Raw genomic sequence first — 27,377 nt, forward strand, 5'->3', positions numbered from 1 at the left:
TCAGGCCAGGGCAGCCCAACTCCCGCCAGGGGCTGCACGCAGCCAAATGAGCCTGCTGGGGAAACCCATCCCCTAAGGCCCGCGCAGAAGAGGCAGCAGGAACACGGCAGTGGTATGGAGAACTTTATTGGCTGGCAGCATCACTCCTGTGCTGTAACCCGCGGCAGGTTGACGTAGCTCTTCATGGGCGGGAGAGGCTTGATCTTGCGCCCAGCCCAGCCACCCTTGCGATGCCACAGGCCTGTGTGTGGGCGCTTGCCAAGCCAGCGATTCCGGCCTGCCTTCCCGATCACCCGCTTGTTGTGGTCAACGTTGGACACACGGCCCACCGTGGCCACGCAAGTCTCCAGCACCTAGGGGACAGAGAAGAGCTGCAGGCCTCTCTGGGGACATATGGCTGCAGGCCCAGGCAGCCAGGTCAGGGACAGCATGGCTCCTCTACCTGCATATGCCTCTTGGAGGGCAGCTGCACGATGGCCGTCCCATTCACTTTCCTCAGCAGCACCCCACAAGTCCCTGCAGCAGGCAAGAGAGGAGGCAGCTAGCTGCCTGGAGCAGCAGGACCAAGTATCCTACCGTGTGGCAAGTGCAGTCCCATGCTGGGAACTTCCCAAAGCCCCTGTCAGTGCCCTTTGTGCAGCACTGCTTCCCAAAGACAGGGCCTCAACACATCACCAGGAAGCAATGGGGCAGAGCTGCCCTTACCTCTCTGGAGGACTGCTTTGCATCCTAACACGGGGAGGAGAGGAGACAGTGATTCCCTGTCACTGGCCACCCAGGGTGGTGCACCCCCCCGCCCTCCATCTGCACCAAGCTGAAAATGGCTACAGACACTGGGTCCTCTTCCCAGAGACACACCAGCTGCCCGGATGTACTGCGCTCCCTTCCCAGGGTGGCTCTCCAGGTTGCAGATCAGCGTGCCAACAGGCAGAGCCCCCAGCGGGTAGGCATCCCCTTCATTAGCTGACACTGGAAGACAGAAGCTGCTGAGTTAGTTGGGCAGGGAGCAGCCGATGGATCCCTGGCAGGGCCAGCGCGGCCATCCCTGGCCCTGGCATGCACCTGCCATTCTGCCAATGTGAGAGGAGTTCGTGATGATGTCCCCTGGCTGCATGTTCTCCGTGGCAATGATCCAACGCTTCCGGTTGCCGCCGGCCACCAGGGCGATGTCAGCCGACCTGCGCAGGGCACTCATGGTGGGTGGTCCCCCCAGGGAAAATTGCCCAGGGCCAAGCCCACAACTCACACTCACCTACAAGGGTCGTATCGGACGTTGATGACCTTCTCAGTGAAGGGCTGCGGCGCGGCGCCCTCCTCGTAGCGCAGCCGCTGGAAATCGATCATGCGGTACCGCCGCTTGTGTCCCCCGCCGATGCCCCGAACGCGGATGCGGCCTGCAGAAAAGAGTAGCGGCTGCAGGTGGGCCTGACCCCAGCTCACCCCCGGCTGTCCCCGGGCCCTGCCCGCCCCCGGCTGCCCCCCGCCGGGCCCTGCCCGTCCTGCCACCTGTGTGGTCGCGGCCGCCCGTCTTCTTCATGCCCACGGGCCGCACCGTGTACTTGATCCGGCACTTCCACATGGGGTCTGTGGTGCAGCGCGGCGCCGAGCCGCCCAACCCTCGGCAGGCAGCCGCCAGCGCGCCCCCCGGAAGGCGGAGCGACGCGGGCGGCCCGGCGGGCAGCCCAGCGGGCAGCGAAGCGGCCGGCCACAGGAGCGCCCTGAAGGCGCGGCACAAGGCCGCCGCCATCGCTGCCGGCCCGGTGCCTGCGCGGGGCCGGGGCAGGGCCTCGGCCGGAAGCGCCGCGCGGTCGCCGCAAGGGGGCGCCCTCCCGCCGGCGGAGCCACGGTGGCGGCCATGTTGCATCTTAAAGGGGCTGCGCCGCTGAGGGAGGTGGGTGGGGCTGGGCGGGGACAGGCTCCCGTCCCGGCACACGGGACCGCGATCGCGGACCGGGACAGCGACCGCCATCGAGGCCTCGCTCCGAGCAGGTTGGGCGGGCGGGGCTGCCTGGGGGTGGTCGTGTGCGCCCGCGCTTCTGTTGCTCTCCCCGCCCCGGGCCCAGCCGGCCCGCGGGGAGGGTCCGTGCAGCCCCCGCGGGGCCCGGCCGGATCCGTGCGGCCTCCCCAGGCACCCCCCGCCGCGGGGCTCGGCCCGGGCCTGGGGCCGGCGTGGCTCTGGGGCCGCAGCGCGCCCTGCCCGCCGGGGGCGCGGGCCCGAGGAGCGGTGAGGCCGCTGGGTCTGCGGCCTTGGGGACTGGCGGGAGCGGGGCGAGCAGCTGGCCGGGGCTCCGGCCCTCTGCGGCCGGCCCTGGCCTCCCTGGGGCAGCGCCAGCTGCTTCGCTGCCCGCGCTCTCCGGCCGTGCCGGGCCGTGCTGTGCCGGCTGGAGGAGGCCGCAGCCCCGGGGCGGGGGCGTTGGTGGCAGCGGTGGGACCGGCTGAAGGCCCACTCCTGGCAGTTCCAGGCTGCTCTGTAGGCACAGTCTGCAGGATTCACTGCTCTATAATTAGGTGGTGTCTTCGTTGCCAGGAATGGCTTTCAGTGTCAGATAAATAGTATGTGTTTGCGCTCCTCCTGTGTAACTTGCGTTATTTTTTTTAGCCGGGTGTGCCCTGTAGCCAGGTTTGCCCTCCAGAACCTGGGAAAGGAGAAGAGTAGGATGCTTTAGTGAAGAAATGTGTTGTGAAATGAGGCAAGAGAGAGCCTGTGTGTCAGCATGGCTGGGCTCCTCCTGGGACACCCAACCCCCTTCCACCTCTGCGGGAACCTGTAGGGAGGGACATGAATCCTGATGAAGCACTGGCTTTGGCAGACATAGGTAGTTGGGGCAGCATGCCTCCAGAGGCTCACGAAACATCATAGAGAGCACTGAGAAGGTCGCCTGTTACCGCAGATGGGATGGTCGTAGCAACAATCCACTGGCTACATTGCATGCTGTGGCGTTTGTCGTCTCTCTGCATAAGGTGTCTAGAGATTGAATGAACGTTTCCAGGCAATGCCTGGCCCAGCTCTGCACTGTGCAGTGCTGCCACAGTAGGATGCCCAGTGATCTTGTCCTGTGCCTGGCCATTTCTGCTGGCACAGTGATAGCAATCCCACAGCTGGAGGGTTCTCTGCAGCTCTACCTGCTTGGCTTTAGGGGATGGGATGGGGTCAGCAGCAGGGACACAGGTGAGGATGGTGCCAAACAGGATGTAAAACCTTTCGCAACAAGACCGAGTGTAGGATGGAGCAGATCTAGCTGGGTGTAGGGCAGGGGTGACTTTGGGGGCAGAGCGATTGGGCAGTGTGTAGTGGCAGCCTGGGGGCTCAGCTCTGCCCCTTCGCACTACCATTGGGCCCCAAGGAGGGAGCTCAGGGTTTGGCATGTGGCGCTTTCTGCGCTCCCAGGAGAGCGTCCGACCGTCCTGTTTCTGGAGCCTGGCTGCATCTCCTCCCCTCCCCCTGCTGCAGTGTGGTTGGCTGCTGAGTGCCTGGTGCCTGCGCTTCTGCTAGAACTGGAGGGCAGCGCAGCAGACGCCGTGGGAGCCGTGCATCGCTGCGGCCTGTGCTTCGTGGCACTGGGGCCTCCGGGAGTGCCAACGCTGGACAAGCCGCTGCAGGCAGCCAGGTACCGCTCCTCTGCGGTGAGGGTGGGGGAGGATTCCCATCCAGTGACTGAGATGGGCAGGGCACCCAGCCGTCCTGTAACAAAGGACCGCTTTGAAGTGCAATTTTGAGCAGAGCTGACAAAAACTTTTCTCCTTGGAAAGCTTACAGTCGGCCAGGTGGGCACAGAAATTCTCTATGGTGATACTGAGGAGGGATGAAGGGGTGTCTCTGGCTTGCATATCCCGAGAATATGCAGCGGGCGTGCCTTCTGCTGCCAGACAAAGCCAGAGAAACTATGACGGAGGCAGCTCCTAGCACACAGCAATGGCTCTCAAACTTTCAAAACCTTGTTTCCTCACAAACCTTCCTCCCATTAATAAACTGCTGACTAAGCTGTTCCAAAGTGGAGATGCACCCTACTAAGGGTGGGGGGCAGGGGGGGACAATTGCTGGTAAGCTTCTAGGAGGGAGAGGATGCATCTGGGAGGAGGTGTCTGAAGAAGGGCTGGGGGATGGCGTTTCAGCTGAATACTCTGGCCAGGCAGCCAGGAGGAATTTGCACAATGGTGGGAGGCAGAGGCACATTACCAGCAACTGCAGCCTTCCCTGCGTCTTGAATAGCTGGCATCTCGCTCTTTCATGCAGCTCTATGCTAGGGTCTCCTCTAGTGCCCTTGATCTCCTGGCTCCCGTTCCAGAAAGCACACGCCACTGCATGAGGGGAAGGAGGGTGGTGTTCAGCACACATCGGGTCAAAGATCTGGCCAGCTCAGACACAGGGTAAATAAACATGGCTGAGCTTTGCTGTAATTGGCAAAAGGAGCAGGAAGTGCATGTTCTCTCATCTGCTTTGGAGGAATGTCCAGGTAGGAACAACAGCATTAACTCCAAATACCAAAATGGCTCTCAGGGCACAAAGGACATGTGGCAAGATTTTGACCTTGGCAGAGCTGCTGGATAAAGGCTTGATTTGATAGGAGAGAGCCACATAGCTCCTCAGAGAACTCCAGCTGGTGGGGGGAGCCAGAGGTAAAACAGATCCTTTGCTTATTATGCAGGTAGAGCTTTGTCTTTGAATTTGGATGCCTTGTTATGGTTTACAAGACCTGTTTGCTTCTGGAAATAATAGCTTAGTCTTGCAGCTGCCCCAGTAACAGCATGGAGGGGAGTGTGGGCTCTCTAGAGCCCTTCAGGGCACTCAGAGTGGATCCAGGGCACTTGCTGGTCCCAGCTGTGTCCTGGCCATCTCCTGCACTCCTGAGGCACATCCAGTGCATAGCCCTCACATTAGACAGATGCTTGCAGAGGCACTGGCTCCTGGGAATTATTCTGCCTGCTTTAATACTGGCTACTTCATGCTGGCAGGCCAAGATAATGGCTCTCGCTCTGTCTTTTGTAATAAGAGTGAGACTCCCAATCAGATTCTGAGGCTAGGAAGAGATGCTTGTCCTGGCTTCATTCCAGCTGCTTAGCTCTTGTCTCCGCTAGCCTGGAAACAGGTTTTAGTGTTGTTCCACTGTAGTCCCAGGCACAGCAGATGCATAATGGATTTGGTGAGCTGCTGCAGACATGAGCAAGAGTTTCAAAACGAGGTCTTATCAGCTGATCTGGAGGTGTTAGCATAAGCTTGCTGGTGGGGGTGGTGAAGACTGCTGTTCTGGTTCTAATGGCCTGTTGAAAGGTGCGTGTTTCTCTGGCCAGCCAGGGTTGTAAACAGCATGAACTGCAATAAGGAGCAAAATGGCTTTCTGCTAATGGCACCTATCGGTGCTGGTTTGGGTTTTTTTGGTTGGTTGGTTTTGTTTTGTTTTGTGGGTTTTTTTAACCCTTGTTGCCTCCAATGTCTGTAAGACCTTTCTGGTCTTGAAAGGAATGAGCGATCTGATACAAAGTCAACCAGACCATCTTCTCTGTATTTCTCAGAGCACATATGCTTATTGGAATTGGATCATGCTTCGGTAACAGAGGAATTGCTTGCTCTGGTCAATCAGAACCAGTAGCTTTTGACTTGGGATTTCCAGCTGTGGGCTGGAAAGCGGGAGGACGATGGGAATATGTGCTTTCTGTAGTGATATGAACCCTGAGTCACTGTGGCCAAGTTCCTGTAAAGCCAGCTTACCACCACCTTTGCTGTAAGTTTCAGGAAGGTTATGCTAAGGTGCATTTTCTGTTAGAGATTGTAGGTGGTGGCGAGCTGAAGCTTCTAGGGCAGAGAGGAGTGTTCAGTTCTGAAGGGAAAGAGCATGAAAGGAGCTTCCTATTTCCTTGTGGTGGAGCCATTCCACTTGAGCTGCGAGTCTAGTTTCTTAGTCCTAGTTAAAAGCCCCTGGGGCTCTTGCAGGCAGCCTGCTGATTAGCACAGACTTTCCCCAACACAGGCCTTCCAGCATCTAGAAAAACCCCTGGAGCTTTATGCTCAGCTCGAGCTGGCGTGTGTCAGCTGCTGCTGAAAGAAGCAAGCCTGGCCTTGATACCTGTCCAGGGGATAGGATGGGCTGGACTATTTCCAGCAATGTCAACTTGTACTGAGTTACACATAACTAAAACTTGGGGAAGCTGGTTGGGTGAAGCCTTTCTGGGCTTGGAGATCAGCTTTAAAACTGTGCAAGGGGATGCCTGGATGCTAAGGAGAGTCCTGGTTTTGGGGCGTGGGAGAATGTGGTGGGACAGTTCCTTGCCTCCAGTGCTGCTGGAGGGGGACTGCATTGCCTCTCTTGCTCTGGGACAGAGGGATCCTGTCCTTGTGGGACCCTGCTGAAAGGAGACATGCTGCTTTTTCTTCCTCGGGGCCCTAGGGTCAGTTTCCAGAGCAGTGGTGCCTGGCCCCTTTGTCCTGAAGTGGTGTTCAGTAAAGGCAAATGTAATAAGGAGTTTATCTAAGGAATTCAGATGAGGATGTTTTTTCTTTTTATTTTTTTTTCCCCTCCCATGTGATGATGGTTAAGCCATGGGACAGGGGTCTGAAGAGCTTCTGGGATCTCCATTTTGGGAGATACTCAGCTCTTGACTGGATACAGATACCTGCTTTGAGTGAGGGGGTGGACCTCTGAGAGACCTCTAGGCATCCCTTCCAAGTAATACAACAGACAGGCTCTTTTATTAGGAAGAAAGTTGCAACACAACAGTCTCTATGGTACGTGAAGTCATCTCTGTGTTGGCTTGCCTTTCTAGACTGTCTGCAGTGCAAGAAAGGTTCAGGCTGGAGGCTGGGGTTGGGAAAACTGGGCAGAAGATGGGGCTCTAGATGCCCCCTTTTTTGGCAGTAATGAGCTGGCAGCGGTCCAAAGGAAAAAAAACCCGACTCCCTACTTTTATCAGGTTGTTTTGCTTCCCAAATACATAACTTTGCTATTTCTCCAGGCAGTGAAAGCACATCTCACAGCATGCAACTGGGATAATTATTGTTAAAATAAGACTTTAAGCCTTGTGTTTTAATTTCTAAATGCTACAATTGCTGTCTCTCTCCCAAATGTGATCAGTCATTCTTGCTATGGGTCAGACTTACTCTTTTTTCCACAGGAAGCTTTTTCCTAGAACCCAGCTGGTTTTCTGCAGCTTAGATCTCCTTCTCCTACAAAACAGTTTGCTGCTAAAAATCTATGCATACTTCTATACAAAAAGTGCTGGCAGGCCATCTGCAGTTTGAGGGAAGCTTCAATTATTGTTTTGACAGTATTGCTTGTTCAAGTTGTGATGGTACCCTGTAGTGAACTGAATTTGTTGAGGGGTGCGTAGACCTGAAGTCTCTGTCCTATTGTAGCTGACACCTGATTTCTCTGGTGCTTTTTTTTTTCTTTTCCTCTCTGTAGCCTTCTAGCATTAGGCATCATCATCTAAGCTTTAAGATTCACTTAGGCCCATTGAGCATCCTTGTTTCTGTTGTGGGTTTAAGGTAGAAGCAGTGAAGCTTCCAGGTCTTTCCTCTTAAAGCTCTTGCATGTGGGATCAGTTTTCAGAGGCAGAAAAGTGAGCTGCTGAAATTGCTGATGTTCAGTGATTTCCCAGTTATGCACTTGAGTACAGGAGGAAAGTTTCTGCCTGGCAGGATGTGCTAGCTGATGGATTCCCAGCTGATGGCTGCAACTGCCACAAAACTTGGAGCACGCATGTTCCCTCCCTGTCTTCCTGCAGCAGTCCTCCAAATGGGAACAGGGGAGGGGAGGGGAGATGGGTGTTGCCGGAGAGCCAGGCTATTCTAGCAGCTCAATGTAAATAGGGAAGACATGCCAACTAGAGCAGAAATGTCTGGTGGAGAGACCTGGGCTGTGACACCGGCAAAGTAGTGATGAATGCAGCAGGATAAACTAGGAGTTGGGGACTCCATCTCCTGAGGAACTCGTTGGAAAAGCATTCTTTCTTCATATTCCAGTCTGAACCTCCCCCTGCCAAAGGCAAATGGTGGTATCTCCCCTCCTCTCTGCAGGAACCTCTGAGTTTGTTTCCGCCTGGATAAAGGAACACTTGGTGCCCTTTACTGAATGTGTGGGAGTAGGAAGAGTGCTTATACAGCAGCCTCAGCCTGCCTGACCTTGGCGTCGGTTGCCATAGAGCATGTTTCCTCTCTGAAGGGCTGGGCACTTGAGTGTTGACCTGCCTGGGGAAAGCTCTGTAGGGGAATAAGGCTCTGTAGGGGGAAAAAAATATCATTTTGGAGGGATAATTCAGCTCCCACCAGTGTGTGTTGGTTTTCTTTGCTGTGCAAGAGGTAGAATCATTGAAGTGACTTCTCTGCAGTCTTCTGTTTTCTTATTGGTACTTGGAAGTGAAAGGCCCATGTGTGGTTCTTGGGTTTTGTACCCTGTGTCCAGCATGGACAACCCCTTTCTACTGTTGAACACCGGAAGCATGTTGGCATCTAGCTGAGCTGTGCTTCTAGGATGTTGTCTTAAGGGAGAAGGACCAGGATTGTGTAGAGGTGTTTGCACAGCCAGTGGGAGAAGAGTGGCCTGTACTGGTATGTCTTGAGGATCTGAGGATGTAGCTGCAGGGTTGGATGAGTGTGGTGTGCTGTGGGTCAGGACATTTTGAATTATTTTCCCTTCTCTGTCTGAAATCTTTACAGTTCTGAAAAACAAGTTGATCATGGGGACTGCAAAATGCTCAAAGCTTTTTCTGCTGGAAGGGCTGAAGAAAGGCAGGATGTTGCTGTAGAAGAGGCACTGGTGGTTTAACACACAGCTCGGAGATTTCTCAGTTGAGGAACAGTTCTGTGCACAGTGGAATAAATGAAGCTGATTTTCTGTGGATCTGAGTCTTGTCTGACCCTTGTTACCTAGCAAGGTGCAAGCTCTGGTGGCTTTTTATCATGATTTGTAACATGTTCCTCTTCCCAGTGCTTTTGTATTGTACATTTTTAAAGATGGCAGCAAGATCTCTGTATTACATAAGTAATGCTTCCATGAAAACTGTCAGCACTTCACAGCTGACCCAGTACACAGAGGGACAGATGATGAAGAGGCACTTGTGCTGCACAGCTGTGTGAGCCTTAGGGCAGAGCTCGAGTTTTGTTGTATGCTGGGTATGAGGCTGCACTGCGGGTCTCCTTGTGTCCCGAGCATTGTCTGTGCTCCACAGGACTCTCATTTCCTGATCTTAATTTCTGAGTCTGGGGCTGTGTTTCCTTATGAGCTGAAACCAGAGACAGGGGACATTTAACCCTTTAGCAGCTGTTACCTTGGCTTTTGTGTAAGCAGACGAGTGCCTGTTGAACCTTCCTGGAAAGCTGTCTGGAGCCATTTCAGAGCAGGAGAGCAGTGCTTTGCCAGACATGGCAGCGCTAGTGTCCTTTGGGCTGCCAGCCTCTTCCTCTGGAGTTGGGAATTGTTGCACATCTCTTCCTGAATTGTGGTCACCTGCAGAACCCTGCCTTAGGCAGGGCTTCCCATGTTGCTTTAGCACTTGATCACTCCCCCAGATGTGTCATAAAGGTAGGAAAAAGAATAATCGGGAGAATCGTGGACCAGAACACTTAGATGCCAGATCCTGGAGAATCAGTTTGGAAGACAGGATATGAGTGGCAGCCAACTCTCAAAAGACCTATTCTTTTCTTCAAAACTGTAGCCTGTGCCCTCTCTGTTGATCTTAGTGAGGTTTTTCATGCCATTCTTTTCATATGGTCTGTAAAGCAAACTGGGAATATGTCACAATCTGGATGAGACTTTTCAGTGTAAGATGCACAATGCCCAGGGTAACTGCATGTGGAGCATGGCAGATGCCCAAAAGTGAAGGATATAGTGAATATGGCTCAGGGTTTGGTGCTGATGGTGGATCATGGAGTGAATGTGAAGTCAGTGTTATGATTCTGGGATAGGTGGGGGAGGACTCGGCTCTTGCTCAAAGGCATGAACAGGAACCCAGTCTTCAGGAGATGTGAAGTGTTTCTGCCCTGCTGAGGTTCAGTAAAGTCCCCGCTGTGTTATCAAGAGTTTGCTGCCCTTTGTGAGGGATTGAAGTGCATTGCTGGAACAGAAACCAAACAGTAGCTGAGAGGAGAGCTCGGGCCTGTAAAACAACTCTAGAAACTTCTGGAAGAGTGAGGCTAGAGCAGGAAATGGGTGAGTATAATGGGATGTGTGTACTTGTAGCAACTGCCCCAGCACTGTTTGCCATCTTCACTTGCAGTGCTGCAGGGAGGAAGAAACTGGGCCCCTCTATTGCTCTACCCTGGGCAGGGGTAGTGGCAGCTGAGCTGGGGGGTTTCCCTGACCCCCCTGGGCAGAGTCCACAGGTGGGGAGGAAAGGAGCCCAGCCAAGAAGAGGAGCTGTGCGCTCTCTGTTCATGTACCTGAGGCAGCATTTGTGCTCGCTCAGTAAACCAGGCATGAGGCTGCTGGTGAACAGAGCTCAGACCACGCAGAGGTGGGTCCAGCAGGAGGACAAAGACAAATCTGTCGGTGGTGCTTCCCTCCTCCTGCGTAGTGCCTGGGCAGGTGGCCAGTTCGCTGGCAGCAGGGCCCTGGGTGCACAGGTTGCAGTGCCTCCCACCAGCTCTGGGCACAGCAGGAGCTGCCTGCGCAGGGCGTTGCAGGCTGGCTGCCTTCAGCCCTGCAGAAGGCTGGCCTTGGAGTCACCGATGGCAAGGTGGGTGGTGGCTTTCTGCTGTTGGTGAGTAATGTGAAGAGTCTGCTGGGGTGGCTCAGCTGAGGGGGGAGGCTGAGAGAGGGTTGGGTGAGTGAGCTGTGGAGCAGCGAGGGTGCTGTCAACCTGCTATAAGAGGTCTTGCCTGCTTCTTAGGTCTCACCCTCTGGCCCCTGTGTTTTCCTAGCTCCTGGATTTTCTATGCAGGGATCTTGCAGCCATGCTAACACTGTGGGTTGTAGCACTTGGTGTCCCTGTGCAAAGGCAGTAGCTTGGTACTCTCCCGTGATGTATCTGGGAAGGAGTACAGAGTCCTTGTGTCATCTTGAGGAGTCCTTGGGCTGGCAGCAGGGCAAATGAAGCTGAGAAAGCTGTTAGTGTTTCAAGCTGACACCCACGCAAGGGTTACACTAGTGTAACTGTAGCAGTTGGTGTATGTAAGCTTTCCCACGCAGGCATGATTCAGTTCATGCTGGTGGTGTTATGTCCCTTATCGCCACAATGGCCATTCTGTGCTGGGGCTAGCATTGCTGGGGATACTCTTCTGGTCAGGGAATTTTTTTGTTTGGCCCGGTAAAGCCACTGATGCCTCCCTGTCTGAGAGATGCTCTTCCAGGAGATTTTCTATTGAGAAAGCAGAAAGCTTTGAGCTGGCATCCCTCCACTTTCTGTTCCCTCTCTTCGTCGGAAGAGGTGCTGAGCTCTGACAGCCTTCTTGCATCTGTGGTCTGTGGGCAGGAGGTGTATGCATCGCAACCCCAGCTGCCGACTACAAATCTGTGATCTTAAATGGAAGCTAAATCAGCTTTCCTCACTGCTGGGAGTGTGGGGGTGTTGGAGGTCAGCACTGATTTTAGCCTTTTCTGTCTCCTGTTCACCTGCGCCACCTGCACTGGCTGCCAGTGCTCTGTGCCACAAAAGCAGAGACATGTGCCCTGACAGCTGTCTGCAGCCAAGAGGAGAGGGGAAGGGCTTAGAGTAGGCAACCAGTTGAACGCTGTCTCTGGCTGTTTGAAGGAGGCTGTGACAGTTTTGTATGGCTGTGACTCCCTGAAACAGCGCTGAGGTGCTCAGGTTCTCTCTCTCTGTAGGGCTGCAGGAGCAGCACTATGTCCACCATGGTGTACCCAAGGGAGGAGAAACTGGACAAACTGAGCCAAGAGGAGATAATTTCCAACACCAAGCTGGTGATGCAGGGACTGGAGGCACTCAAGAATGAACACAACTCCATCCTGCACAGCTTACTGGAGACCATCAAGTGCCTGAAGAAAGATGAAGAAGCCAATCTTGTGCATGAGAAATCCAACCTGCTCCGCAAGTCAGTGGAGATGATTGAACTGGGGCTTGGAGAAGCTCAGGTGAGAGTGGTGGGTGACCCCCTAGGCGTTACCCAGGGCTTACAGGGGAAGGTGGGCATGTGACCATTCCCCATAAGCTGCAGGGGGACAGCAAGGGGTTGAGTGTAGAAGGCCAACGTGGCTCTGAGGGTGAGCCCTAAGCATGCATGTGGGGGAGGTACAGGATTGTGGTGATTACTGACTGGGACTCTTGATAAGGTGATGATGGCATTGTCCAACCATCTGAATGCTGTGGAGTCAGAGAAGCAGAAGCTGCGTGCTCAGGTGCGGAGACTGTGCCAGGAGAACCAGTGGCTGCGTGACGAGCTTGCCAACACCCAGCAGAAGCTGCAGCGCAGTGAACAAACTGTGGCTCAGCTGGAGGAGGAGAAGAAACACCTTGAGTTTATGAACCAGCTGAAGAAGTATGATGAGGATGTCTCACCTTCGGTATGCCCTAGTCCTGTCAAACAGCCATCTTTGAGGGTGGGCGAGGCTGGACCAGCAGGATTGCCTAAAAGTGATAGTGTTACCCTGGATTTTGCCCCTTCCTAGCTACTGTGCACAGCAACACCTGTAACTAAAGGGAGCCTGCATGGCACAAAGTCTCTGGAAGACCATGGAATAACATGGCAGGATGTGCTGGGGAAATCTGGCTTTGTTAGTTTTGTTGTGTTGGGGGAAGATGGTGGCAGAGACAACAGGGGAAGCTGGGGGTGTTGGTGGGCTGCAGCAGGGAGGAGAGTTTGGCAGCTGACTCAGTGCAAGCTGCTGCTCTCTCCTCTGAGAACCAACAGTATTGCGATTCTCATCCTTTCAGGAGGAGAAGGAGGGTGACTCCACCAAAGACTCTCTGGATGATCTGTTCCCGAATGAGGAGGAGGAGCATGGTCCTGGATGTAAGTGTTTGCTCATGCATGGTCAACTCACTGTCTCTGTTCAAGCCTGCGGTGCCAACTGTGTCCCTGTTTATTCCTCTGTGCCTGCAGTGCCCCACCAGCACAGCAGTGCAGTGGCAGCTGCCCAGCAGGGAGGCTATGAGATTCCTGCACGCTTGCGCACTCTCCACAACCTTGTCATCCAGTACGCATCACAGGGACGCTATGAAGTGGCTGTGCCGCTCTGCAAGCAAGCGCTGGAGGACCTGGAGAAGACATCAGGCCATGATCACCCTGATGTGGCTACTATGCTGAACATCCTGGCGCTAGTGTACAGGTGAGTATGGTGGGGAGGGCAGGATTGGGCCAGGAGAATTTTCTGCCTCTCCCATTTACCAGGACAGCACTTACTGGTAACGTGGAGCTCCCCCTGCTTCCAGTGGTTTGCCTTTCAAAAAGGTATTTGGACAACCAAACGTCCGAATATAACTAGGAGGAATGGAGAAATGAACGAGCTGTGGGGGCTGTGTATGAGTGGAAGGAGGACTATTGTTTGCAGTTTTGCTTGCTATGGGCTGTGGTGTCCAAACACCAAATAACCGGTTGACTTTGCACTGCAGGGATCAGAATAAGTACAAAGAGGCAGCACACCTCTTGAATGATGCGCTTTCCATCCGTGAGAAGACTCTGGGCAAAGACCACCCAGCGGTGAGTGTCTCCTATCTCAGTCACTTCCCTTGACCTTTGGGTGCTCTAGAATGGTGCCTTTTATGGTGTGTCTGCAGCTGGACTACAAAGGACAGTGTGCTCTGTGATGTGAGGGATGCTGTTCACATGATGTGGGGCTCTGTTTTACTGGTTCATTAATTCCTGCGGTCTTAGTCAGTATGGCCTGTCAGGAGTTAGCTTCTCCTGGATTCTGTGATGCAGGCAGGGTGACCTTCTGCCTCTAGACCTCCTTCTTTTCAGAAGCAGCTGTAGTACAGGCATGAAGGAGATGGGATAGTCACTGTTGCTGCTGCTGGCACTTCTTGTTTGGTCCCACTGGATTCTGCTTTGTTTCATGGAGAAGCTTATGTCTCTGCAGGTGGCAGCGACTCTGAACAATCTGGCTGTTCTCTATGGCAAGAGAGGGAAGTACAAAGAAGCAGAGCCACTGTGTAAGCGAGCCCTGGAGATTCGTGAGAAGGTACTGGTCTCCCACACTCTCCTTCCTTCCAGCTCTCCCTGAGGGTTTTCCTGCATTACCTCACTGCACCTGGGAGATCCAGGACTTACCCAGCTGTTGATTCTGCCACCACTTTTCCTCTCTTTCCAGTGTTTGCAGCCTTAGAGAGGCCTGCAGGAGGTGGAAGCTGCAGTTTCTCCTCTGTACCTCCCTAGTCTTTGGCTCCTGTCTGACATAGGCATGTCCTCGAGGGATTACAGTATCTACTAGTGCCAGGAGTTCACTGCAGTCTTTATGCATTGACTTTTTGTGGCTTCTCATTTGTTTACCCAGGTCCTAGGCAAAGACCATCCTGATGTGGCCAAGCAGCTGAACAATCTAGCCCTGCTGTGCCAGAACCAGGGCAAGTATGATGAGGTGGAGTACTATTACTGCCGGGCCCTGGAGATCTACGAGAGCTGCCTGGGTCCTGATGACCCCAATGTGGCCAAGACCAAGAACAACCTGGTAAGATCCTGGGGAGAGGCCATGTGGGATCAGGGAGTGGTGCCATGGGAAAGGTGAGCATTGCCTGGTGCTTGGAAGAAGCAGAGAGATAGCTATGAGGCAGGGAGGGGGCAGAGTTAATCTGTGTTGCCCAGTGGGGCTGGAGCTGTTTTCTTTGTTGCAGGCTTCCTGTTACCTGAAGCAAGGCAAATACAAAGATGCAGAGGTGCTGTATAAGGAGATCCTTACCCGTGCTCACGTGAAGGAGTTTGGCTCTGTGGATGGTTTGTACAGTAGAAGCTGTTGGGGCTGGGGAAGGGTGAACAGTTAGGTCTCCTGCTCTCAGCCTAGGCTTGGCTGGTTCTGGTATCCCCCTGGCAGTGGGATGGGATGCCTTGCCCTTGAAACACTGCCATTCTAGTGTGTTATGCTGCTCCACCTCTTCTGTAGAAGCTTTTGGTCTTTGCTGAGTTGGGAATAGCTGTGGTTAAAAGGGAGAATAGCAAGTGGCACAATCATTCCCAGGCATAGGCTGAAGTTTCTCCTGTACACCTGGCACAGGTACTTCCCCATGGGAGGGCTTGTTCCTTCCTTCCTCTGTCCTGCCCTTGCAATGTTGGTTGCCTTTCTTGGGGCTTAGGCCCAGGGACTGGGGGGTTCTGTATGCCTTGTCACTTCCCTCTGAGTTGCTGGCTCTGGGGACGGAGTGCTGGGCTGTGCAGGAGGCAGAGCCCCCGTGAAAGTGGCAGAGCAACAGGGTGAGGAGGCGAGCAGAGCTGTCTTGCGTTCTTCCCCACACAGATGAACACAAGCCAATCTGGATGCATGCGGAGGAGAGAGAGGAGATGAGCAAGGTGAGTCTGAGCTGGTGGTGCTGCCTGTTGACAGCAGCAAGAGCCCTAGGAGGGGAAGGAGATCCAAGGGTTTTGATCCTCTCTTCTCACAGTTAGACCCTCCTTTCCTGCAGTCTGAAGAGCTGCCATGGCCACTGATGAAGGCCAGGAGGGGTCTGGAGAGTGAGGAGAGAGCATGGCTGCTTCTTGGCGCAGCAGGAAGGGAAGGCCCATCAGAGAGCTTGATGCTTTTCCTGGGGCAGGGGATTGTTCAGCTTCTCCACCATGGCTGCATGCTCTCTCTTTTTGCTTTAGTGATCCCTCTAGGGCACGCAGATGATGCAAGATGGCGGATGGCAGAGGGTTGTGCTGCAGGGCCTTGGCACTCTGTTCCAAAGAACTGCTAGTACCCAGAGCACAGCCCACTTCTGAAGCAGCCCTAAGGCTGCCTGGGGGAAAACGGAGGTCAAGAAGAAACTGCTGCCATCACCTTTCTTAGGAAATGGAGCCAAACCTCCTGAAAAAGATCTCTGCAAAGGGCAGGCCCTAGCTGTTCTGCATCCTAGCTGGCCTCAGAGAGGAGAGACTTTTGTGCTCTCCTTCAACTAGGCTGGGAGGCAAAGAAGCTGTTACTTCTGTTGCCCAGGCCCTGCTCTGTGCTCAGCTGATAAATGCAGCAGAGTCCTGTCTCTGCTTCTCCCAAGCCAAAGACCTCACCTGCTTTTTGGCAGATGGGTGAAACAGCAGAATGAAGGGCTCTGGTCTGGTCCTCTAGCTGCAGTAGGAGCAGACGCTGCCTCTCCTTCTCCTTTGCCTTTAGAGCAGGCCTCATCCCTACATGGGCTCAGGCAGCAGGCTGGCAGTCCTATCCTGTGAGCCCTAAGAGCAGGGCACTAGCAGCTGCCTCCCACCAGCGTGTTGTGTGTTCCCACTGAACTGCTCTGTGGGGTCCTCAGTGCAGGCAGTGCTCAGCTCTGCCTTGCACTGTTCCAGTTGCTGCACTACGAAGGCTCTGCTGCAAAGAAATCACACTTGCTGCGGCACCATCCTATGCAGGAGAAATCAAAGTTGGACCAGAGACTAGGCTCCCCTTGTTCCCTCTGGGACTGAGACACTTTTGATGGTATCTTTGGAGAATTAAGAGGTCAAAAGCAGATAGTTGTGGTGTGGAGCTATGCTCCAGATAACACAAGCTTTGCTACAGGGCAAGAGAACAGGCTCAGGGACCCGAGTTCTTAGTTGGAGTGAGATTAATTTTACAGCCTGGGGCAAGGGCTGAGCCTCTCCCTGCCCCTGGGGCTCCTGTCCCCAAGGCTTCTGTGCCCATGGCATGGCATGGTTTGGTGTGATCTTCCTGGCCAGGCAGCAGTAATCACAGACCTGCTTGTACTGCTGGCCCAGGGGCTGGGGCTGCTGCACCCTGCTTTGTGCTGTGTTTCCACATCTCCTATTAAAAAGCATCAAACCTCTCTCGTAGAGCTTCACTTTTTATTATTTTTTCCCCTCCCCTCAGCCCTCTTTCCCTCTGCTCTCAGTGGCAGCAGGGGGAGGCCAGCTCCTGCAAGCCAGCAGGGCCTGGGGCACAGCTGGCAGCCCTAGCCTGTGAGGGTCTTTCTGCCCCAGGGGATTTGAGATCTTTCCCCTTGGGTTCAGCCGCCCTCTTAGGGCTGCCTCTCTATAAGCTTCAGAGGCATTTTGAGTCCTGAGCTCTCCTGTCCCTGTGGCCTGCCCAGGCTGGGTGGGCTCTGGCGTAAGGAAAGCTGCATGTGCCTGTGGCTCAGGAAGATTCCAGGATGTGGGGTGAAGATCTGAGAAGTGCTGTGGGACTGAGTAAGAAAAGTGGTCCCTGTGAAAACAGTTTCTTCTGGGCTGGAGCCCTTGTGGGAGGGAACCTCCTGCTGTGGAGCAGTGGCCCCCTGCACCTGCTTGGTGAGAGCAGCCCTGCTGAGTTGGGGGCTTCCTGCCCAGCCCCTGTGTCCTGTGAGTGCAGAGCCCGGGGCATGGCACACCCCCAAAGTGCTCACCATGCACCAGGATGCACAGACGAGCAGCCCTGCTGCTGCAGCAGTGGTGACTCCTGCCTGTAGGTGCCATGGTCCTTACCAACCCAGGGCAATGCTGCCCTGCGGAGTGGGTTGTCCTGGTCCTAGATCTTTCTCCTTGAGCATCAGGCTCTGCCCCCTCTCCTGTTGTTCTGGCCTGCAGCCTCTTTGCTCCTGGCTGTGGCAGGGCAAACCAGGCAGCTTTGGGGTGCAAAGGCTGGGCACTTGGATGTGGCTGGCTGATTCCTTTGCTAGCTATGGCTGAGAGCTTTAGTGCCCACGCTGCCTGACATGCTTATGGGCCTTTTGTTGGTTGAGTGTGGGTTTTTTCCCCCTCTCCTTCTTGCATGTTGGGGGGTGGGTGGGGCGGGATGTCATGTCCTCCAGAGCACCATGAGGATGGGCTGTGTTGTCCATGCTGCCTTTGGTACTGCGGAAGGGGCAAGGAGATGGGATTATGCTCCCTGCAGGGATGGGGACATTACTTCTACTTGTGGCCCAAATCTGTTGTATCAAATGGGCTTTCAGCTTTCCCTCCAGGAACCTGGTGGGCTTCATCACTGCTTTCGCATATTGTGTTTCCGAAGGCTGGGCTGGTGCAGGGTTGCAGCCTGGGGCTGACCACGGCCCCCAGAGGGAGAGCACAGGCTAGAGAATGGCATGGGCCTAACAACTGTCATCTCTCCTCACCCTGTAGAGCAAGCACAGAGACAGTGCTCCCTATGCTGAGTATGGCGGCTGGTACAAGGCCTGTAAGGTTAGCAGGTAAGAGGGGTTCTGTAGGCAGCTGTAGGCTCTGGGTGGGGTGGCCCCAGGGCTTCAGCTCACCTTCCATCTATTGCTACAGCCCAACTGTGAACACCACTCTGAGGAACCTGGGTGCGCTGTACCGACGCCAGGGCAAGCTAGAAGCAGCTGAGACCTTGGAGGAGTGTGCGGTTCGCTCTCGGCGGCAGGTAACCCCAGAGGGACCTTCCCTGGTGGAGGGGACATTGTGGGGCTTGGGGTGGCAGGTCACGGCACAGCATTTGGCTTGGGGTGCGGCGAGGGACTCTCCTGGGCCTTGCAGCTTCTGATATCCTTGGCTTGCATTCCCATGACACCAGAGTGCCTTGGTGGCTGGGGTTGCGTTTGTGCAGGGGTACACACGTGTACATGTGCAGGGTTGTGCATATGCATGCATGTGTGGATGGAGCAGGTGTCAGTGTGTGTACATGTGGGGAAGAAGGCATGGCTCTTTTGAGTGGAGAAATAATACAGCTGGGTTAGGGCAGGTTACTGGGCTTTGTCAATTACTGGGGAGATCTGCAGTCTCTGGGATGTTTTCTTCCCACTAATTTTTTGTCCAGGGAACACACTAGGGATTTCTTAGAGTACCTCTCACCCTAAACTCTTCTTAATCCTCAAATAATAAAGCAGGAGCTGTAAGCACCTGGCACAAAGACTGAAGGACAGAAAACTTCACACACACCAAAATGTGAAGGAAAAAAAGCTGTCAGCTTTGAGGGGGCAGCAAGCCCTTGTCCCCCAGGGTCTTTATGTCTTGGGGGGTGATGTGGTGTGTGACTGAGCTGGGAACCCAAACAGGGACTGCTAAGTGCAGAATGGCATTTGGTTCCATCTTTCTGACACTGGAGAGTTTTGGCTGTGATGGGGTAATGGCCAAGAGAGGGGATGGGACCAAGGACAGTGATGGCACAGCAGATTGTTAGAGGGAAACAACACAGAAGGGCAAAACATGGTGCTTCCTTATCCCTTTCTACTTGCAGGGCATTGACCCAATCAACCAGACAAAGGTGGTGGAGATCCTGAAGGAGGGCGATGGCATGGAGAGACGTCGGAGCCTGGGGAGCAGCGTCAAGTACGAGAATGCCACAGACGGTAGCGAGGAAGTGAGTATGGGCGTGGAATGGAGCGGGGTAAGTACAAGACACCATCAAGAATGGCCTCAGCTGGCTGCCAGAGGGAAGGGACAGCCTGGCTCAGTGCTGTCCCTGCGTGGCCTGTTGTGGCATCCTTGTCTGCCTCCATTCGTTCCCTGCACAATTCCTTCCCCTCTTTCTTGGCATGAGCCAGCCAGCCAGCCCACAAAGGTGCGTGTCTGGGCCTGGATTCTGGTGTACAGGCCAGATATCCCTGACTGAGGGGTCCTGCTTCCAGGGGGCTGCCAGGCCCTGGCAATGCAGAGCATGAGCTGGTCCTGGCCTGCCCTTAATCTTAGCCTTGCAACCTTATTAACATCTCTCCCTGCTGCTCCCTGTCTCGAGGCTCTGGCTGAGAGCGTCGGCCCCATCTCAGGCCCACACAGGCTCTGTGAGCAACTTGGCTGTCTGTCCTGCCCTGCGCCACAGGCGTTACTGAGCCTGGGGAGGTGTGTGTGCGTGTGTGTATGTGCCTGGTGTGTCTGTGACTGAGTGACCGCAGAGCATGGGAATAATCCGCAGCCAGCATCTTTGCTGTTCCCCTCTCCTGGTCTTATGCCCTCTGTGGGCTCTGGCCAAGCAGAGGTGATAAAAGGCAGGTCTTTGCGGGATGCCAGGCCAGGCTGACCAGTAGTGGCAAAAGAGGCTGGTGTTAGCTGGGCACAGACAGGGCGACCCGGGCCTGTCTAGGCTTGCTCTGAGACTGAGGGATACTTTGGTCACTAGCGTTGAGTTTGGAGGAAGGTAGCAGTCCAGGTCTGGGACAGGTGTCTTTTGCCTTCTGCAAGCAGGAGGATGGAGAAGAGGTGGCAGGTGAGCGTGGTGCTGGTGGGTGCTTGGCTGCTAGAGCTGTTAATGCTTACCATTCCTCCTGCAAACTAGTTGAGAGTGTAGCGTAGCTGAGTACCCAGGGCTGTTGCAGCCTGGCACAGGCAACACACTGAGCACACAGAGTCTTTTGCTCGCCCCTCACATCTGCTGTCACTAACCCTTCCTCACCTGGCTCTTGCTCTATCCCCACCTGCATGAGCTCCCTCCCTTCCTCTTCCCTGTTGCCATGACAGCCCCTCAACACCCAAGCCTGAAGCCTGCTGGCTCTCTTGATTGTGGATTGTACCCAGGAGGTGGCTGGAGGGGACCTGGAGAGCAGAGCTTCAAGGGGACCTGGCAGCTCTGCCAGATACAAAGCTGTCCTCTGTCCCGGCATCAGGAGTGCAGAGGGTCCTAAGCCCTGGCAAGGCACCAACCCTGGGTCCTTGCAGTCTCTGTTAGTAGAGGGAAGGCTGCAGGTTTGGATTGGGATCACCTGGTGCCTGTCCTGGCTGGTGTCTCTCTGTGGTTCCTCCTGGCTGTGGTTGATGTTGGGTGATCATTTTGCACTGGTGATGGTCTGGGAGACCTTCCTGACAGTCTTTGAGCTGATCATCCCAAGGCAAGCAGGCAATACCACCCTCTCCCTGAGCCTGATGAAGCCAAGGGGGATAGTCCCTACCCATATGACCCTTCCCCAGGGGGTTCAGCAGGGCCTCCCTGGCCCAGCCAGCTGTAGAGGGTTTGAGGTCTAGCCCAGCACCCTGGAGGACGTGGCTGCCACGTGATGCTTGGTGCCTTTTCCAGCCTGCTGCACACATAGCCAGCCTCCTCTTCCCAGCTAGCAGCCCTGCACTGGGCTGCAGCTCCCTGAATAAGAAGGCTGAGGCATCTCCCGCTGCTCCTGTCTGTCATGGCCAGTTGTTTCCTGTGCTGGTCTGGAGACCTTGGATATGCTGCCTCAGGGCGGCCTCTGCTGCCATCCCTTAGCTGTCAGCTGCTGCAGACAGGGCCGTGGGACCCCCCAGGGTGCCAGCAACCTCTGTGCCCTGCTGCCAAGGGCAGCTCTGGAACCACCCTGGGGCCTGGACCAGCTACTTGCTGCCCAGGTAACTGGGGTGGGAGAGCCAGCGTAGGGGCTGTGAGAACAGGGATGGCACCATCTCTGTGGCGCTGAAGCCTTGGCAGGTGCCCTGTGCCCAAGGCTTGGGAGCAGGGAGCCCTCACAGCAGGAGGTCCAGGCTGTTCCTCCCGGAGCTAGCTGTTCTGCCGGCCTGCTGGAGAGTGCTGGCAAAGATGTGAGTCTGCCACTTCAGCCTCATGGGACTCCCCCCCTGCCCAGACAAGGCCTGTTGTCTCTGCATGCAACCTGGGCCCTGCCCCACCTGCTCCCTGGGTGACCTACAACCTCACGGCCTTGTAAATTGTGTCTTTCTCCTCTCTGTGCACTAGGCTTAAATGCCTCCCGAGACTCCCTCTTTCCCCTCCACCGCAATCACCTGGATGTTTGTGTTGTATCTTCCGACTTTTCCTCCACACCATCCCTCCTTCCTCGGCAAGGACTCCACGCCAGTCCCCCAACCCTCCCGGCGCGCAAGGGCACCGCGACGCCTGCAGAGGAGTGTCTGGCCACGTGGCCCAGCTCCAGCCCCGTGGCCAGCAAGAGCAGGAAGAATCTGCAAGGAGCTGCCCGCTCCCCCAGGCCAGGGTGACGGGTCACCATACCCTTGTGTGCCCCCACCCCCAGCCTGCCCTTGCACATCCCTGGGGACCAGGCCTGCGGGGGATTGTCTTCACTCCGAGTGTGCCGACTCCACCGTCACTAGACATCCTCAACCCTCCTAGCTTCTTTCCTCCTTCTCTGCAGAGGCCAGGATGGAGGCACGAAGAGCGGGGGGGCTGTTTTGGGACAGAGAGGCCTGGCCTTGGCAAGGCTGTCATATGCCCAGTTGTTTCCTTCCCCATAGGCTTAGCTGATGTTAGTGCCCTGTAGCAAACCTGCGCTGGCCACCGGTGAGCTGGGCTCTCCCTGCAGCACAGGGCAGTCCCTGTCTCGCTATCCTCTTCCTTCTGAGCTCCGCATCCCAGGGGCAGCACGTGGATCTCTCCACAGGGGCACAGGAATGCAGAGTGGCCCGTAGTTACTGTACATCCAAGGTGAGGTGAGGGGGTGACTGCCAGGGGCTGTGTGCATGGAAGAGGGATCTGCCAGGACAAGCATGTTTGGTTGGTTACAGCGTCCTGGCCTGGTGCTGTAGCCAAGTTCCTTGCCTGTGGCATTAAGGGTGAATCAGCTCCCTGTTGCTCCAGGGTCCCCAGGTGTGACTGCTGGGAGAGGGAGAGGCAGGGGTGAAATTGTTTGCTGTTCCTTGGAGACAGAGGAAGAGTAGGAAGAAAGCCAAACTTTTCTGCAAGAGGCCAGGCCCCAGGCCATTAGAAGTGGCCAAGATGTGGGGAATGGCCGGTTTGGAGCAGAGTGGCTGGGAGAAGAAGGAGGTGCAAAGGAGGGTGTGAGGAAGGGAAGAGCTTGGGCTTGGGGTGCTCTGAGGACGTGGGGGCAGATGGGATAGCTGGAAGGAAGTTTCCACAGGAGAAGGGGCCAGGTTGCTCGTGGAGGAGGGAAATTCTTGAACTCAGGCCCTGGGCTGCCAGGTGTAATCTCTGGTGCTGTGCCTCACTGTCTGGCTGTCCCTAGCCAAGTGGGTGGGAAATCTGTAACCCTGCTACTGCTAGAGGCATGTGAGGTGTGTGTGTGTCTCAGTGCCTCTGATGGGACTCCAGGCCTGCACAGGATCTGGTGCTGTCAGCCACTACTAGGAAAGGGGACGTTTCCCAGTGCCAGACCTCTGCTGCTGTGAGCCTTGCATCGCACCCTTGGGTGGACACCCTCATCTCACCTCCTACAGAAAGTGAACCTCCCTGCCCGTCCTATCTGGGAAGAAAGCTGGGGAGGCTGCAGCCAGTAGGATAGAGCCCAGAGGCCAGCGCAGGACACCCCCGCACCCCCTTATTTATTTAGCTAGATAGTTTCTCTCTTGCTAGGCAGGTTATGATACTAAATGTGCTTGTGTCTGTCTAGGCCTGGCTTTCCTGTGGTGGTGCAGAGGCCTTGGGGCACACACGTGCTGCTCCCTTGGCAGCTTGTGCTTGCTGAAAGGAGGTTTGTCCTCAGGACCATGGGGTGTGGAGCCCAGGGCTGAGTGCTCTAGGGCTGTGCCTTCCCAGCCTCTCTCTCCCAGCACTGCTCCATGCTCCTGGAGAGTGGTGAGTCCCCAGTGCAGGGTGCATTCATGCCTCAGTGCCACCTGCCCCTGTGCCTTGCCATGTCCTAGACCTGGTGCTGTAACAACCATACCTCTGATTAAAGGTAGACAGACCCAAACCGCTGCCCTGTGCTTCTTTCCATGCTCTGTAGGCTAGCATTGGCCAGCCCTGGGGTGGCGGGTGCACGTGCTGCTGGAGCAGGTGTGTGGGTGCTTGGTGTCTGTGTGTGTGCAGGGGAATGTGCAGCCCCCAGGCACCTCTCCTAGGCTGAGCGCTGGAGATAAGGGAGCCAACTCCACCATGCCTCCTCTCCCTAACCTCCACACTGGGGTTGCTACTAATCTCAGTTCTGTAGTTATATGTGGCAGGGCTGCCTTGGGGCATCTGAGCTTGGGCCTTCCCCAGCAGGTGTTTCCATTAGCCAGAGAAATGCCCCATTGTGTCCCCCAGTGCTGAGCTCTGTGTGCTGCCAAATCCTGCCCGAGTCCTCTGCCTTTGGTGGAGAGCACTCTGCGGTGGAGAGCAGCTTGGTGGTTGGAGTTGCTTCTTTTTCTTTCGAGTGCTGTCATCCTGGTGGGTGCAGTGGAGTGGGGGCTCTGCGGTAAACCAAGCCCCATAAATGTCCTGAGTTAAAAATAACCCTGCAGAAAAGGGAGTGGGAAGAAAAGGAAGGCTATTTTTAACCCAGCATGCAGCACCGTTTGGTTCTGGTGTTGGTCTGCAGTCAGTCTGCATCACTGCAACTGGGGAAATGTGGCTCCACCCTCCAGCCCTGACTCCAGAGCATACTTCCTGGCTAGATCCTGCTGCCCTTGTACCATGGTCCAGCTCTCTTGCCCTAGCTTGTGTGCCCTGGCAAAAGAAACAGTGCCTGGCATGCCAGTATGTTGCAGGGAGGGTGGTGACCCAGTTCAAGTCTGGTGGGGAGGCAAAAGACACCCTGCCCCTGTCTTTGCTAGTGCCACATACTGATGACTAGCTCCTCCACAACCTGCGCAGGATGCCTGGTGCAGTAGTCGAACTGTTTCCCTCGTCAATACTTTCAGTGCTCTCTGCATTCCTAGTGAGTGATCCCTTACAGCAGCAGCACATGATTCCCGGTTTGGAAACCCCTCATCCTGGTGAGAAAGTGAAGGGGTTCAATGTGCTTGGCTTATCCAAGAAGGGGTGAGATGAATACCAGGAGAAAGTTTTGCTGGTAGGAAAAGTCCAGTTCAGCTGTCGGAGAGAGGTCTAGGGCTGGGTCAGCTTTGGGTAGTCAGAGTGGGGAAGTGTTGGAAAAGGCCACAACCCAGGGGAATCAGCACAAGGGGGTGACTGGCCCAAGGCAGAGGCCCTGAGCTGCATGGCTGCATTGACAGACCTAGGACAACTGCTGCTGCCAGCCTGGGCTATGTGGCATTTTGGTCATTTAGAAAGATACAAAGGGGCTCCCCACATGCTCGTGCAAAGGGCTCTTGTGGTTGCCATGTTTCCTTCTTTTTCTGCCCTGATGTGCCAGTGGCCATTGCGATCAGGAGCAGGGAGGACTGCTGTTGTCAGGGTATCAGAGAAAAAGTGACTCCACAGCAGCAGTGGTGCTACTACCTTATGCAGCGAGCATGCGTGGCCACAGGGGAAGAGCTTGGTGCCACAGTGGCACGAGGTAGCATTATTCTGGCAGCCTGCACCCTGTGTGCATGTGGAGCTAAGTGCAGAGACGGGCTAGAGCCTGTCAAGGGCTGAGAGTGCCTTTCTGAGTACTGGGGACTTTTGGGGGGCATGTGGGAAGAAACAAGCTGAGGAACAAGGTTTAGGGCTGGTTTTGGTCTATGGAAAAAGCAGGCAGCTATAAAGACACCCCTGCAAAGTGCTACCCTGGGGCAGCTAGCAGGGCTGGGCACAGCTAAAGATGTGGGAGTGAAGAGAGTGGTGCCTGCTCTGCAACACAGTGTTGTTGCAGCCACATGGATGCATCCCAGATGGAGCTGCCTGAATTGCTCAGCAGGCTCAAAGCTAATTGTCTTGGGGGTGTTACAGGTGGGACAAGGCCATGTGTGCATGTGGATTGATCTTGTCTGACATGAGTGAGCCTGCAGGCCTGGCATGCACCACCGGGATGTGCATTGGGATGAGTGCTGGTTGGAGAGGAGGAATAGCAATGGCATGGTGAGGAAGGGTGAGAGGAGTGGGAGGAGGAGGAGGAGGAGGATAGTCTCCAGCCAGCAGCATATGAGGAGGCAGCCCTTGAAATTAATGTCCTGGCAGCATGTCCTGGCCTGACAAAAGCACCCCTGGGCTTGGTGCTTCCCTGGCTACTGGGACCTCCTTGATAGCTGCTGCCCGAGCTGTTGCAGGTGATGGAGCTATGTCATGTTAGAGCAGGGCCATGGGGATGCCAGTGCCATTTTGTTGACCTACACCAGGTCACCAGCACGGCTGGCTGGATGTTGGGCTTGCACTGGGCAGGAGGGAGGATCGGTCTAGATGAGCCAGGCCATGGTGGTGGGGGTCCCAGACTCCATGGTCATTATGTCCTGTGGAGAAATAGGAGGAGCCACATAGTGAGCAGTAACCCTGCCCTGGGCCACGTCTCAATCCTTCACACAAGAGCGTGTTTGGAGCCAAGCCCAGTTCCTGGCCGCTAATCTGCAGCATGCCAGAGCCTGATCGGTGCCACTCAGCCGTCACCCTGGCTTGTGTCTCTGTGTCCAGGATGGCAGTGGCACGCTCCAGCGCAGCAGCTCCCTGGGGAAAATCCGGGATGTGATACGGAGGAGCAGTGAGATGTTGGTCAAGAAACTGCAGGGCAATGGCCCCCTGGAGCCCAGGAACACCAGGTAGGGACCAGGACTGTGAGGGCTGGGTGCAGGCTGGGTGGGAGCCCTGCTGCCTTGGTGGTTTGGGTATGGTCAGGCACAAAAAGATCACACCTGTTCTCCTCTGCTTTCTTGTAGCATGAAACGAGCTGCATCATTAAATTACCTGCACAAGTCTAGCGATGCTTCATTTGAGGTAAGCACCTGGCAGGTCGCAGGGCTGGCACAGGAACAGGCGCTGGCATGGGGCTGTGTGGCTGCAGCTAGCCACAGGGGTCACTGCCAGCGACACTGGTGGCGTGGGGCGCAGCGGGGGCCACACATGTGGTGCCCAAGACCCCACTGAAGGCATTCATCCATGCAGCTGTACTCTGCAACTAGCTGTGCGGTGCTGGAGCTGCTCTGCCTTCCCAAGGGGTGGCCTGGGCCAGTGCCCCACTGGGCAGCTGCACAGCCCCTGCTCTGAGCTCAGAGCTCCAGGGCTGAAGGTGTTGCTTCCATGTAGCTACCTCCCAGCTTGCACAGCTCGGCAGACCCTCCAGCCACAGGACGGGAGCAGGGAGGGCTGAGGCGGCACCTAATGCGGCTGGTGATGGCACTGAGGGGGGGCTGGCTTGCAGGGCAAGGGGTGCAGGGGGTGGGCTGTCACCTTCGGGGTGCAGGCGTGGATGACGGGTGCTGGTGCTGACGGCTGGTATGTTTTGCAGGGCACCCAAGGCCTCCGTGCAGAGACCCGAGGCCTCAGCGCCAGCAGCATGGACCTGTCCTCCCACAGCTCCCTGCTCTCCTCCAACTGACCCCCCACCGGTGCCTCAGCACCCCGCTCCGCGGGGCAGCACCCGGCACCGTCCCCACCTCAACCGCTCAGTTTACCCCATCATCGGCTCTTGTGCCACCGTCTGCCCATCCAGCCCGGGACCCCCGCGGGGGGCACCCCCGGGCGGACCTCGCAGGTTTGGGAACCGCAGCCCCCACGCATGCTCCTCTGCTGCACCAGCCGCACGCAGCCAGGCAGAAACGCGGGGGGCGGGTGGGCGCCCCCCCCCCAGCTGTGGCGGGGCGCCGGGGAGCGTGGGCGGCCATGGGTTGATCCCCCGCGTTGGTTGATCGCTGTACTTTTATTTTATTAAATAAAACCGACCCTAGAAGCGACTGCGGCTCGTCCCGTGGAGGG

At 55.7% G+C, this 27,377-nt stretch overlaps 2 protein-coding genes across 9 annotated transcripts; one reads left to right on the forward strand and one right to left on the reverse strand.

Annotated features, from left to right (window-relative positions):
* Positions 1-110: 110 nt before the first annotated feature.
* Positions 111-1,786, reverse strand: MRPL2 (mitochondrial ribosomal protein L2). Of its 2 annotated transcripts, XM_013303334.3 has the most exons (6): positions 1,507-1,785; positions 1,253-1,394; positions 1,063-1,178; positions 859-969; positions 443-516; positions 111-353 (listed from the first exon to the last, which is right to left on the reverse strand). In XM_013303334.3, the coding sequence occupies exons 1-6, from the start codon at positions 1,745-1,747 to the stop codon at positions 141-143; spliced, it is 897 nt and encodes a 298-aa protein (XP_013158788.2). In that variant the 5' UTR covers positions 1,748-1,785; the 3' UTR covers positions 111-140. The 2 variants fall into 2 exon arrangements, with proteins under 2 accessions (XP_013158788.2, XP_055672686.1); XM_055816711.1 differs by lacking the exon at positions 859-969 and having other exon boundaries at positions 1,507-1,786.
* Positions 1,787-1,878: 92 nt separating this feature from the next.
* KLC4 (kinesin light chain 4) lies at positions 1,879-27,355 on the forward strand. 7 transcript variants are annotated; one of them, XM_055816712.1, is made up of 17 exons: positions 1,879-1,989; positions 3,452-3,608; positions 11,757-12,023; positions 12,222-12,452; positions 12,823-12,901; positions 12,992-13,217; positions 13,501-13,588; positions 13,968-14,069; positions 14,382-14,555; positions 14,719-14,818; positions 15,336-15,388; positions 18,107-18,174; positions 18,257-18,365; positions 19,179-19,328; positions 26,100-26,224; positions 26,342-26,399; positions 26,911-27,355. In XM_055816712.1, exons 3-17 carry the CDS (start codon positions 11,775-11,777, stop codon positions 26,998-27,000), a joined length of 1,902 nt encoding a protein of 633 aa, XP_055672687.1. In that variant the 5' UTR covers positions 1,879-1,989; positions 3,452-3,608; positions 11,757-11,774; the 3' UTR covers positions 27,001-27,355. The 7 variants fall into 7 exon arrangements, 6 of the variants coding, with proteins under 6 accessions (XP_055672687.1, XP_055672690.1, XP_055672691.1 ...); XM_055816715.1 differs by having other exon boundaries at positions 19,179-19,301; XM_055816714.1 differs by having other exon boundaries at positions 1,915-1,989; positions 3,389-3,608.
* The last annotated feature ends 22 nt before the right edge of the window (positions 27,356-27,377 follow it).

The sequence above is a fragment of the Falco peregrinus genome, chromosome 11 (assembly GCF_023634155.1).
Source record: "Falco peregrinus isolate bFalPer1 chromosome 11, bFalPer1.pri, whole genome shotgun sequence".
Taxonomy (NCBI): Eukaryota; Metazoa; Chordata; class Aves; order Falconiformes; family Falconidae; genus Falco; species Falco peregrinus.

What these genes read in the sequence shown, in the direction of transcription:
- MRPL2 (XM_013303334.3), bottom strand. Translation starts at nt 1,747, where the DNA reads ATGGCGGCGGCCTTGTGCCGCGCCTTCAGGGCGCTCCTGTGGCCGGCC. An exon ending in GGGCGGCCGCGACCACACAG is followed by an intron (nt 1,395 to 1,506) that starts GTGGCAGGACGG and finishes TCTTTTCTGCAG; the next exon opens with GCCGCATCCGCGTTCGGGGC. An exon ending in GTCCGATACGACCCTTGTAG is followed by an intron (nt 1,179 to 1,252) that starts GTGAGTGTGAGT and finishes TGCCCTGCGCAG; the next exon opens with GTCGGCTGACATCGCCCTGG.
- KLC4 (XM_055816712.1), top strand. Translation starts at nt 11,775, where the DNA reads ATGTCCACCATGGTGTACCCAAGGGAGGAGAAACTGGACAAACTGAGC. An exon ending in GGAGGAGCATGGTCCTGGAT is followed by an intron (nt 12,902 to 12,991) that starts GTAAGTGTTTGC and finishes CTGTGCCTGCAG; the next exon opens with TGCCCCACCAGCACAGCAGT. An exon ending in ATCCTGGCGCTAGTGTACAG is followed by an intron (nt 13,218 to 13,500) that starts GTGAGTATGGTG and finishes TTTGCACTGCAG; the next exon opens with GGATCAGAATAAGTACAAAG.